The sequence below is a fragment of the Marmota marmota genome, unplaced genomic scaffold (assembly GCF_001458135.2).
Source record: "Marmota marmota marmota unplaced genomic scaffold, marMar, whole genome shotgun sequence".
In the NCBI taxonomy this organism is placed as follows: domain Eukaryota; kingdom Metazoa; phylum Chordata; class Mammalia; order Rodentia; family Sciuridae; genus Marmota; species Marmota marmota.
This window is the reverse complement of record NW_026000241.1, coordinates 3,560,467-3,573,334: the sequence shown is the minus strand read 5'-3', so window position 1 is coordinate 3,573,334 and position 12,868 is coordinate 3,560,467. Positions and strand designations below refer to the sequence as shown.

At 44.2% G+C, this 12,868-nt stretch overlaps 3 protein-coding genes across 8 annotated transcripts in view; all 3 read left to right on the top strand.

Moving 5' to 3' along the window:
• LOC107145002 (adhesion G protein-coupled receptor E2-like) overlaps positions 1-12,868 on the top strand; it is a 452,375-nt gene that overhangs the window by 143,830 nt on the left and 295,677 nt on the right. The window lies entirely within an intron of this gene.
• On the top strand, positions 230-1,270 carry LOC107144998 (olfactory receptor 7C2-like). Its single transcript, XM_015488853.2, has one exon. The coding sequence runs from the start codon at positions 308-310 to the stop codon at positions 1,268-1,270; it is 963 nt and encodes a 320-aa protein (XP_015344339.1). The 5' UTR covers positions 230-307.
• On the top strand, positions 10,050-11,012 carry LOC107144997 (olfactory receptor 7C2-like). Its single transcript, XM_015488852.1, has one exon. It carries the CDS (start codon positions 10,050-10,052, stop codon positions 11,010-11,012), a length of 963 nt encoding a protein of 320 aa, XP_015344338.1.

The following is a 12,868-nucleotide window of genomic DNA, read 5'->3' as shown; positions in this document are numbered from 1 at the left end:
AAAATAAATGATTTATTGAGTTTGCAAAGTTTCAATAAAAGACATTGGGGCATCTTTGGGAAATCTCTATTTGAAATTATTTTTTTTTGGAGGCAGGGGGTGTTGAGGGTACCAGAGTTTGAATCCAGGGGTGCTTCACCACTGATCCACATGCCCAGGCCCTTTTTTATTTTTTGAGACAGGATCTCACTAAAATACGGAGGCTGGCTTTCAACTTGCAGTCCTCCTGCCTCAGCCTCCCTAACCTCTGGCTGGAGTGAATTTGGAGTTCCTTCTCTCCTTCCTTCTGGGAAAACACACCAGCACCATGGAAAGAGAAAACCAAACAGGAGCTGGAGACTTCATCCTCCTGGGATTCACGGATGACCCTGACCTGCAGTCCCTCCTCTTTGGCCTTTTCCTGTCCATGTACCTGGTCACAGTCACGGGAAACCTGCTCATCATCCTGGCTGTCATCTCAGACTCCCACCTGCACACACCCATGTACTTCTTCCTCTCCAACCTGTCCCTGGCTGACATTGGCTTCACCTCCACCACCATCCCCAAGGCTCTCAGGAACATCCACACTCACAGCAAAGGGATCACCTTTGCAGGCTGCGTCTCACAGATATGCTTCTTCTTTGTGTTTGGATCCCAGGACAACTTTCTCCTGACAGTGATGGCCTATGACCGCTTTGTGGCCATCTGTCACCCCCTGCACTATGTGGCCATCATGAACTCACGTCTCTGTCTGCTCATGGCTCTGGGGTCCTGGTTGGTCAGTGTCCTGGGCTCTCTGCCAGAGACCTTGACCATCTTGAGGCTCTCGTTTTGCACCAACATAGAAATCTCTCACTTCTTCTGTGATCTTCCTGCAGTCCTCAAGCTCGCCTGCTCTGACACACTCATGAAAAACATAGTGGTGTACACTGTGGCCATCATCCTGGGTGTCTTCCCTCTCAGTGGCATCCTCCTCTCCTATTCTCAGATTTTCTCCTCCATCCTGAGGATCTCATCAGACAGAGGCAAGTACAAAGCCTTCTCCACCTGTGGGTCTCACCTCCTGGTGGTCTCCTTGTTCTATGGCACTGGCCTTGGGGGCTACCTCAGTTCTATAACCACACTGTCGAATACGATGAGTCTGATGGCCTCAGTGATGTACACCATGGTCACCCCCATGCTGAACCCTTTCATCTACAGTCTGAGGAACAGGGACATCAAGGTGGCCCTGGGGAGAGTCTTCATCAAGATGGTGCCTCACAGTGAAACTGTCAATACATGTCTCTCCTAAGTCACAGTGTGCGCACCATATTGGAGACCTAGAGCCCTGACCCCTCCATGCAACACTGTGACTACCTCATTTTTGTGTATTTCAGGGCAACTCATTCTTTGCATCTTTCTTAGGGCTCATTCCCACTCGTAAGGCAACATATTGGATCACCCATGCACTATGCAATCAGTCATTGTAATTCTGTATGACTAAAAACGGGATTTTTAATTTATAATTACCTACACTGAGGTATCTGCATTTGTATTTTTATTGATATGAAACACTGGCATTTGTTGATGGCTCACAGTGAGACATCACAATGCACGTGTGCTACGTGTAGTGATAAAATCCAGGTCATTGGCATTCCATCTCCTGAAACATTTACCACCACTTCTTTTTTAATATTTTTTTTAATCTGTTGATGGACTTTTATCTTATTCATTTATTTACATACAGTGCTGAGATATGCACCCAGTGCCTCACACGTGCTAGGCAAGTGCTCCACCACTGAGCCCCAGCCCCAGCCCCTTTATCATCTCTTTTCACTGGGACACTTCATGCTCCTCTCTTCTAGTTTTCCAAAATTATGTAACCAGCTGCTGTGAACTATTGTCCTCAACTGTGCTGTAGAACTGTCACGTTCCTCACGACCAAAACACTCAGGGTCACTCCAGGGGAGCTGGGTTGCACGAAATAACCACACAAGAAACAGAGATGCCTTTTTCTCTGGAGTCCTGTGATGGCTCCTCTGACCTTAAGGGTCCTGAGAGAGAGAGAGAGAGAGAGAGAGAGAGAGAGCGCAGGTGCTGAATCCTTTTATTGAGGAGAAGCCATTCAAATGAGGCAAGGGGTCAGGTTTCAGGGGGTTGAGTCTAGCTTCGTGATGTCTGCTGTCAGCAGGTTGACTGACACCTAGGAAGGCCACACCCAAAGGCAGAGCAAGAGAAGGGGACACACCAAGGGAGTGTCCATGGAACATTCTATCCCAAACAGGTCAAAGGGGTATTATCACAAAGGAACAGGTGAGCATAGCTCAATCCATGGGGTGACACACCTATGTCTGAAGACGCGTCCTCAACCTCTGAGACCAGGGCAATGTCCAGGTCACTACGAGATGTAGTGACCGGTCAAAGCCTCTGTGCTCCAGGATGGAAGGCACAAATCATTCAGAGTGGGCCCCCACATAGAACTTTAGAAATCATTTCTCTCCAGAAACTGGACTTCACCTCTACCCAACCTCCTCCTCACCCCGCCTGAATTCAAGGACCACTGCTGTACTCTCGACTTCTGTAACATGAAATTCATCCCCTTCCTCATATGAGCAAGAACTTGCAGTCTTGCTTTCTGGTCTTTTGGATTGACATATGTCCTCAGATGTGATGGGATGTGTGCCTCCAGTATTGTGCAAATGCTGTCTTGAGAACTCATTTACAGAACGACTTCAAAGAGGATGTGAATAAAATTAACTCAAAGTTTTCCCCTTTAAATCATTCCTACTGTGCTTCCCATCACACTATGTTGAATTTTCTATTCTTCCTCTGTACAGATTCCTTACATTGAGAACTTTCCCACCTCTGCAGCAACCATGCCTCACCGTGTTGTTGGAAGGGAGTTTTTGCTCGGTGACTCTTTGTCAAGTGAATGAAAATTAGCTGAGCAGATGGGTAAATGTAAAATAGAATTGGGAACAGAAAACACAAAGTTATCAATTGAATAAAAGTTTTTTGAGCTGGAGAAGAAATTCAGAGTTACTAATGCTGATATTAATAACAACACTCAGTATGTGCCAGCACTATTTTCATGTTTTATACACATCACATCATTAGGTTTCCCAATGTCTCTTTTATTTGATATATTAGTCCATTTGCATTGCTACAACAAAGTGCCAGAGACTAGGTACATTATAAAGAAGTCTGTTTATCTCACAGTTTGGAGTTCTATCAAGTCCAATTAGCATGACTCCAGCTCTGATGAGGGAGCCTCTGACTTCATCCCATCCGGGTGTTTGGAGATGTGCCAGGAGCCCTCCCAAAAGAGAGATCACACGGAGAGACAGAAAGCCAGAGAAATACTGGGTTGGGCCAGTCTTGCCCTTTTATCACAACCACATACACAAGCTAAGATGGGTATGACATCAGCAGATAACGCAAACGTATGAGATCACTGTCTTATGTGTGGTTGATGAGGGACCAAAACGTACTTATGCAGGGCACAACTATATTCTAATTTCACTTCCTGTTTTAGTCAGATTTTCCTCACTCAAAAGACCTGTCAAGTACAACTTAGAGCAGGAAAAGTTTATTTTGGCTCACGGTTTCACAGCCGGCTCAGCTGACTCCATAGCTCAGAAGGAGGCTTAACACCGTTGTGGAAGGGCGAGCAGGAGGGAGGAGCTCAGAGCAGGGCAACCAGGGAGCAGAGAGAGCTGCACTCTCCAGGAACAAAGAACAAACCTGAGGAACCCCTGGTGATGGAGCTCCTCCAGCCACACCCTACCTGCTGACAGTTATCACCAAGATGATTCATTTTAAGTGGCTTAACCCACCAACTAGGCTACGACTCCATGATCTAATCACTTCCCCTCTGAACATTCTTGCCTTGTCCCACACCTGAACTCTGGGGGACACCACATACCCCAAACACAGCACTGCTTGGATGGTTAGTGAAGATGAGCACCTTTTCATGGTTTCCTGTTTTTCTTCATTCCTGCTTTACTGAGGTACAGCCAGCATGGTGGCACATATTCAGGTGACAAGGTGATGGCTTGAAACGCAAGCACAGTGTGTCAAAACCTCCTTGAAATTCTTCTTTCTGTATTTTTGGCTTAACATATTGAATCATATACCATAATATATATGTTAATTCTAATTTACTTTAAACAGTTGATATGTCTTCATTGTCATGTTTAATAATGCCTAATGTGTTCTAAACACATTCTGTAGGATTCCGCTTGTTTTTATTTTCTTATTTCTTGAATTGGTGCAGGGTGAAGCCACCTCCCCTGACATATCGGTAACATGTGACAAATGTGGATGTTGTGAAGTGGCCAATGGGCCAAGACTGGAGGACCCAAGACTCCACATACATAAAGAAGCTTTAGGACCCCTCAGGAATTGCCCTTGGCAGCACCAACCCACTGTCCAGCATATGGTCAAATGCACTGAGGTCCCAGCTCTGGATAAGAGAGTGAAAACTACCTCACCATAACAAGAGTCCAGTACCTGAAGTGTGCTCAGGCCTAGTTCAGCCACAGGGCAGGATCTGGACGGTGGACTCCTAATGGGCAGCAGCAATACCCTGGGAGTCAGGGCTCTGGCAGGAAGTGGGAGGAAACAGCATCTTTTCCAAAGTGACTCCACAGCAGTCAGTTCTGAGGGGAAGAGAACCCTGGAGCCACATCTCCCTCTCTCAGTTCCCCAGGGGAAATAGTCATTGGTGATGTCAAGGGCAGGCTGAGCTGGTGTCCTCCGTGGGGAGGCTGCTAGCAATCCCCATGGCTCCTGCTACATGGGTGAAACCAATAGCCTCTGCTTATCTTCCTTGTTCCTAGCTATATGCTGGCATCTACATGATCCTAAGTAAACATTGTCCTTTTTTTATCCACAACGTGGCTGATATTTTTTAATAGGCTCTTGGTCCTCCTTGTAGATAACAGTCTGTCCTAGCTTTAGGTGGGATGGTGAAGGCTGAGGTATCTTTCTAAACCACTTGATGATGTCGAGCTTGAAAGGTATTCACAAAATAAAAGGCTGTCCAGTGATTCCTCCACTCAAATACTCAGGATCACTAACAATAAAAGTCACCCTCCCCAGGCACCTAAGAATCTACCTGAGAAGGTCCTACTTCCCACTCGGATTCACAACCTAATTCTTTTGCCCAAATCATGTGAACATTCGAGTATAACAATGACCATAAGTCCTTTCACAGCTGCTAAGTTGGAACCACAGACTTGGCCCTATGATCTATGACATCAGAAGGGGGACGTGGAACTATGTGTCACAACACTCAGGACATTGCTACAATAAGCACATTTGAGTTCTCCCTAGAGCAAGCATTCTTGAAACATGAACAATGAAAACACTCGGCCACATTGCTCCCAAACAGGGGTCACTGCACATTGCACTTTGTGAGCTCTCCCAGGACTTTCTTTTCTTGAATCCAATATTAGGTTTCAACAGGCTGTTTCCTATAGGACGAGTTTGAGAGACTGGTGTCTTTGTACCAAGTGTGAGCAAGGGATGGCTTCATCCTGAGAGGAGGAGGATGGGAAGTGGATCCAAGAGCACAGCATGGACCAGGTGTGTGGCAACCCTGGAACACATGGCCATCCGGAGTCCCGTGGTAGGTCTTCCCTTCTGATGAGAAGCTCTCACCTGTTGGATACTGCTTCACACTAAACAGAGTCACCCAAAAAGAATGCTCTCTGTCCTACTGTTATCATTTTCTAGAATTTTTTAAAATATGCTTGATTTATGGTGTAAAGATCAGTGCCTTGTGAATTGTTAAAGATGGTCCATATTCTCTGCCCTTGAGTACTGAGGGTCATGCAGCCAGCTTGTTTGGAAACATAGAGCTGTGGATGCCTACAGACTCCTTCCTGTACAAGTGACCCACCTCTCAATGCACTTTCCTAACCAGATGCCTGGAACTTCATCTGCACTAATGCAATGGTGAATATAGAAGCTTTAACAAGGTCATTGGAAGGGCAAGGTCACTGTAAGAGCTGTGTGTGGAGTTGGATGTGTCCTGTGCACAGCTCCCACTTGAGGTGCAGGACTCACATGGACTTGGATACTGCCTGCTCATGCCTGGGAGAGACCAAGGAGCTCCATCTCACATTTGAGGAAATACTCATGGGGAAGGACAATCATCAGTAGAAATCAAGTCCAGGGACAAGATGACATTATGTGCCTCAGCCCCAGGGGAAGGACAGACATAGCTGGCAAACAAGATGGTCCCAGGGATGCAAAACTAGCATCATGCACAATTACCTTTCTAGTGTTGGATCCTCACTCATGCAACCTCAACTGCTCTGAGAATAGACAACAATGCAACAATTAATTTAATGAGCATTCATGAGAATTCGACCTCCCAGGCCTGGAAATGGTAAATATGCCCCGTGACCCTCTCACCCACCACTCAGCTCTGCCAGGAATGAATGACTTCACCTGGACCTTGAAGAGCACCCATGCCTGAGGCTACCTCCTGCCCTTCATCAGAGCTGAATTGACCCTTATCACCCAGGGTTGGAAGAAAGAAAGAGGAGCTCACCACCCCTGGGGCTGCTGATGTGGGAGCAGGTAGGAGGCAGCACAGCCTCTCAGGACAAGCCTTGGTGGCCCAAGTGGGGACACTGCAGTGAGGAGGGACCCTCACTTAGAGCCATCTGTGCAATCAGCTCCTGTGTCTCTCTCATCTTCTCTTCCTCTCCGTTTCTTCCCATCTTACTCTCTTTTCTGGAACCCAGATCTGAGCATCTCTCACTTCCTGATGGAACTGACCTTCTCTCAAGCGTTTCCTTCACAGCCATCTCCACCATCTTTCTGAAGCGACTGGAGGGGACTTTCTTCTCCTGTATCAGAGAAGCTTCTTTTTTAAATTTATAAAACTACTCCTTCATTCACTCAAGGTACCTCTGTTTGATCTTGTGTAGTTAACAGAATTCCAGGCAAACATCTTCTGACATCAAGTTATTGAAAGGTTTTTTACTCCGTTTCCATATTTATAAAATAAGGATCATAATAGTGTTTACTACATAGGAATCATGTTGGGGTGAAGTTAAAGTAAATCAGGTGAGAGGAAATAATAATACTCCCTATCAGGTAGTGAGAGACTACACCTGTACTTTATTATCATTGCATTATTAAAACACATTTGTTTACATTATATAAAAACAGCCATGATGATATAATGAATCAAGGTATATAAAATATACCACAAGTACAGAACACAGGCAGGTCCTCAAATAACTATACATATTAAATCCCTTATTTGTTGTGTGTTTGTAAGATTCTAGTCCCCATTCTAAGAGTTTTAAATGTTATTAATATTTGGAATGTTGGAGATCTATTCTGTAATAAATTCACCTGCGTTTAGAAATGCAAATTTTTGCTGCTTATGCTATTTTATTTTTTCATAAGTCAGATGAGTAAAAGAGTTACAGAAAATACTGAGACTTCTCTTTTAGAGATGAAAATGGAAATTCATAACTAGAGAAAAGCAATATTTGCCAAAGATCTCAATGTGCTATCTGCCCTGAGCCACCTGGAGTGGCCTCTGCTTTTTTTTAAAAAAGAGAGCAAGACAGATTTTGTTTTAATATTTATTTTTAGTTTTTGGTGGGCACAACATCTTTATTTTATTTTTATGTGGTGCTGAGGATCGAACCCACTGCCCTGCGCATGCCAGGCGAGCACACTACCACTTGAGCCACATTCCCCGCCCAGCCTCTGCTTTTTACACATTGCCTTTCTGTGAACGGCCTTGGTAAAATCACACCCAGTTACAATAGGTTTACAGCTCTCAGTCTGTCATCTGCAGCCAGTCCATCCTGAACAAAAAGGACTTCTTACCTTTTCTCTATTTCTCACTGCTGCATTATGGTTGAACATAGGTGGGATTTGTTGGTATATATTCGTACATGCACATGATATAACAATAGAATTTGGCCAACATCATTCCCCAGTAGACATCTTGCCTTTCCATACTTGGGTCTCTGGGGTGTTTTTCTTTTTTTTTATTAGTTGTTCAAAACATTACAAAGCTCTTGACATATCATATTTCATAGATTTGATTCAAGTGGGTTATGAACTCCCATTTTTACCCCGTATACAGATTGCAGAATCACATCTGTTACACATCCACGTTTTTACATATTGCCATACTAGTGTCTGTTGTATTCTGCTGCCTTTCCTATCCTCTACTATCCCCCCTCCCCTCCCCTCTTCTCTCTCTACCCCATCTACTGTAATTCATTTCTCTCTCTTGTTTTTTTTTTTTCCCCTCCCAGGCCATTGACCAATAATTAGTGATGAGAGACTTCGGTTTCTTCTTAAGGAGAATTCTGCTTCTGCTCCTGCCTCAGGTCCTGCCAGAACATTTTTGGTGGTAAGTCTTGTAATTTATTGGATTCATTCCTTGGTTACTGATTTGCTTTCCTCCACCAACTGTACACAATTCCCAGAAATAAGATCTACTCTGGGACAGCTACATATTTTTAATTAGATTGTAAGAAATACAATCTAGTAAGGTTGAATATATCCTTACCTCTGTGTTCATTTTCCTCATTCCTAATTCTAGGCATTTCAATTTGCCTTTTGACATTTTTATTAGTGCATTGGAGAATTACATAATATTAGGTAGAGTCACTTTGACTTTACTCACGCATGCATGGAATTTTATTTCCTGCACCTCAGTGTGTGGTCCTTCCTCCTCTTGTTCTGTTTGTCCCTTTCATTCCATGTTTAACTTTTTCTAGTTGTGGAAGCTATAGAATTGGTTCTGGAATCTGTTTTTCAATTCCAGGATCTTTCTCATTTTTTAGTTCATCTACAAGAATAAACTGGAACTAGAAATAAAATTCCAATAGAAGCCACTCTAGGTGACTTTCTCTACTTGATATGATGAAAATAGACAATTTTTTAAAAGAAGAATCTGGCAGCCTGATAATAGTCAGTTTTAGTCAATCAATTATATGAATACACCAGAAAAAAAAACTCAATTTTAAAAAACTGTCAGAAGTCATTTGCAGATTATCATAAGACAGGAAAATATAAACTTAAAATTAATCTTAACTGCCTTCCTCATAGAGAAAATTAGGAAATCTAACATCCAGAAAGGGCAAGATATGAAGAGCCATTTCCCCTTCATGGAATATTTGATGTGATGAAAATAAAATGTGTTTAAGATTCATGCTACATTTAGAAAACCTAGGATTTCTGTACTTAAAATTCTATGATTCTTTAATCTATATAAAGTGGTAATTAAAATGAAATGCAAACAAGAATAATAATCACAGAGGCTGTTGAGATTTCTTGCAGAAGGACCACACACATCCACAGGAAGGACATGAGGAAATCACAGAAAAGAAGCATAGTAACCGAGAGAGCTTTTACATGGCAGAGCAATCTGCCTGGAACTAGGAGATGCTCATTCCCATGAGCATGAGGCAGAACGCAGCAGAGCACCTGGGGAACGAGGATTGGGTGGGGATGCAGACAAGGTCCAGAGCCCTGGTTCCTAAGCAGGAGTGAGCCTCCGAATCCTGACAGGGCTTCTCAAGACACAGAGGGCAGCTTCACACCTACAGCAGGAGGTTCAGGTGGTCAGGTGAGGTGTGCATCAGAATGCACATTTCAGCAAGATTCCAGGTGATGCCCAGGTGGTACTCCTGGGGACACCATATGAGAACCACTGACATAAACGCAGGTTTTGTTCCTTTCATTGTTTGGGGGATTAAAAATGGTAATTGAAACTTGTCAGAAAAGAGACCCAATGATAAAACAAAATAAATGATTTCTTGAGTTCCCAAGGTTTCAATAAAAGACATTGGGGCATCCTGGGGAATCTCTATTTCGAATTATTTCTTTTTTTGGTGCGGGGTTACCGATGTTTGAACCTAGAGACACTTAACCACTGAATACACGCACAGGTGATTTTCTATTTTTTCTTTTAAGACAGGACCTTTATAAGTTGCTGAGTCTGGCTTTCAATTTGCAGTGTTTCTCCCTCAGCCAGCCTAGCTTCTGGCTGGAGTGAATTTGGAGTTCCTTCTCTCCCTCTTGGGGAAACAACAAGCACCATGGAAAGAGGAAACCAAACAGGAGCTGGAGACTTCGTCCTCCTGGGATTCACAGATGACCCCGACCTGCAATCCCTCCTCTTTGGCTTGCTTCTGACCATCTACCTGGTCACAGTCACAGGAAACCTGCTCATCATCCTGGCTGTCATCTCAGACTCCCACCTGCACACACCCATGTACTTCTTCCTCTCCAACCTGTCCCTGGCTGACATTGGCTTCACCTCCACCACCATCCCCAAGGCTCTCAGGAACATCCAGACTCACAGCAAAGGGATCACCTTTGCAGGCTGCGTCTCACAGATATGCTTCTTCTTTGTGTTTGGATGCCAGGACAACTTTCTCCTGACAGTGATGGCCTATGACCGCTTCGTAGCCATCTGTCACCCCCTGCACTACATGGCCATCATGAACCCACAGCTTTGTCTGCTCATGGCTCTGGGGTCCTGGATGGTCAGTATTCTGGGCTCCCTGCCAGAGACCTTGACCACCTTGAGGCTGTCCTTTTGCACAAAAATAGAAATCCCTCACTTTTTCTGTGATCTTCCTGCAGTCCTCAAGCTCGCCTGCTCTGACACACTCATCAACAACATAGTGGTGTACTCTGTGGCCATCGTCCTGGGTGTCTTCCCTCTCACTGGCATCCTCTTCTCCTATTCTCAGATTTTCTCCTCCATCCTGAGGATCTCATCAGACAGAGGCAAGTACAAAGCCTTCTCCACCTGTGGGTCTCACCTCCTGGTGGTCTCCTTGTTCTATGGCAGTAGCCTTGGGGTCTACCTCAGTTCTGTAGCCACACAGTCTTCTACGATGAATCTGATGGCCTCAGTGATGTACACCATGGTCACCCCCATGCTGAACCCTTTCATCTACAGTCTGAGGAACAGGGACATCAGAATGGCCCTGGGAAAAGTCCTCACCAAGATGGTGCTTCTCAGTGAAAGGTTTGATGCCCGTCTCTCCTGAGTCACAGTGTGCACCATACTAGAGAACCTCACCCCTTCCATCCAGCTGTGGTTACCTCTGCTTTATATATTTTAGTACATCTCATTTTCACTCATTGGGCTCATTCCAGCCTCAGAACTGTTCATAATGCAACATATTGATTTACCTGTATGCTATCTAAACAATAGTTGTCATTTTGCATGAATAGAGCTGAGCTTTTTCTTTTGCAATTTTGTACAGTGAGGTGTGGGCATTTGTGTTCTGACTGATACGTTATACTGGCATATTATGATATCTCAGTGCAGGTGTACAATGTTGAATGATCAAATCAAGGTAATCATCTCCTGAAACTTTTATGATTTCTTTTTACTGGGACACTTCATGCTTGTTTCCTCTAGTTAATTATATAATCAACTGTTATGAACTATTGTCCTCTACTGTGCAATAGAGCTTTATTTTTATTTCAACTCAAGTCACTAAGGGTTGATTTTATTGGGGGTAGGGACAAGGAGTTGTCAAATCTAGTACATTTTATTGTGACTACATAAAAGAAAAATGTAAATCCAACTTTTTTATTGATTTAAAAAAATGACATCGGAATGCATTACAATTCTTATTATATGTATACAGCACAATTTTTCAAATCTCTGGTTGTATATAAAGTATGTTGACACAGATTTGTGACTTCATACATATACTTTGGATGATGATGTCTATCACATTCCACCATCCTTGCTAATCCAACTTTAAAACGATCTTTTCTTTCTCCTCAAATCAACCTCAAACTTCTATATAAACTTTAACAGTTTCAGAGAAATCAGTGCCGCAGTCTGGCTGGGCACAATCAGGAGCCACTTGTCAAAAGAAACTAACTTTATTTTTAGAACCACACACGCCAAACAAAACAGCCTCTCAGGAAAAATCCTCAGAGCCTCAACTGCCACCACCGGCTTTCCACAAGCCTCTCTCTCCCACACAAGCCTCTCTCTACCTCCCACAATCCTCCTGCTCTTGAGGCCGATTGGCTGGGTAACGTGGGCGGAGCCAAAAAAAGTCCCCCAATGAGCAGCTCCGTGGTCTGAAAGGGCAGGGAAACAGTCCAATGAGCATCACCGCAGAGGAGCCAATCAGCTAGATGTTGCTGGGGCCGAGGAGCCAATCAGCTAGATGTTGCTGGGGCCGCTGTGAGCCAATCATCAGCCGGCAGCTGGAAGTTTGCTGGCAGCTGGAAGTTTGCTGGGGCCCCTTTGGCTGTGGCTCTCAACATCTCCCCCTCTCTGTTTAAACAACAAGCATGTGGCTTAGGGACCGTGTCTGTTAGGCAGTCCAATTCAACATATGGTCCTTACCCGTCATCGGATGAACTGACCTCTAGGCGTCAGCCTCCTGTCTTAGGTTGGTACCACTGCAATTGGATCATACCCGTCACTGACTACCGGTCCAGCATACAGCTATACTTGTGGATAGGCCTTTGCACCAGTGGGGGGGTGAGGTTCTTTGCCTCACCTCTGTTGGCCCCCAAATTTTAGACCATCACTAGTAGAGGAGGATGCAAAATGCCATGACATTAAGCCAATTGAGGGCTCCTTTGAAAAATTGTACCACCGGTGACATCATCAGCAAAAATACCCCAACACTACCACAAGTCGCTGCACCAACAGATAGTTCACAATGCATACAGGTGAGCTCACAATGTGTCCAGGCAAGTTCTGCAAGCAGTTCAGTGATGGCTATTGTAGAAGCTGTAGATTGGTTTTATCTTTGACTTCACCAGCACTGGGATGAAGATAGGAATTCTGGCAATAATGGCTAAAGAAAAAATTATGTAACATTACAGAAGGCACTAAAAGAAAACAATTTTCTTAACAATTTACATT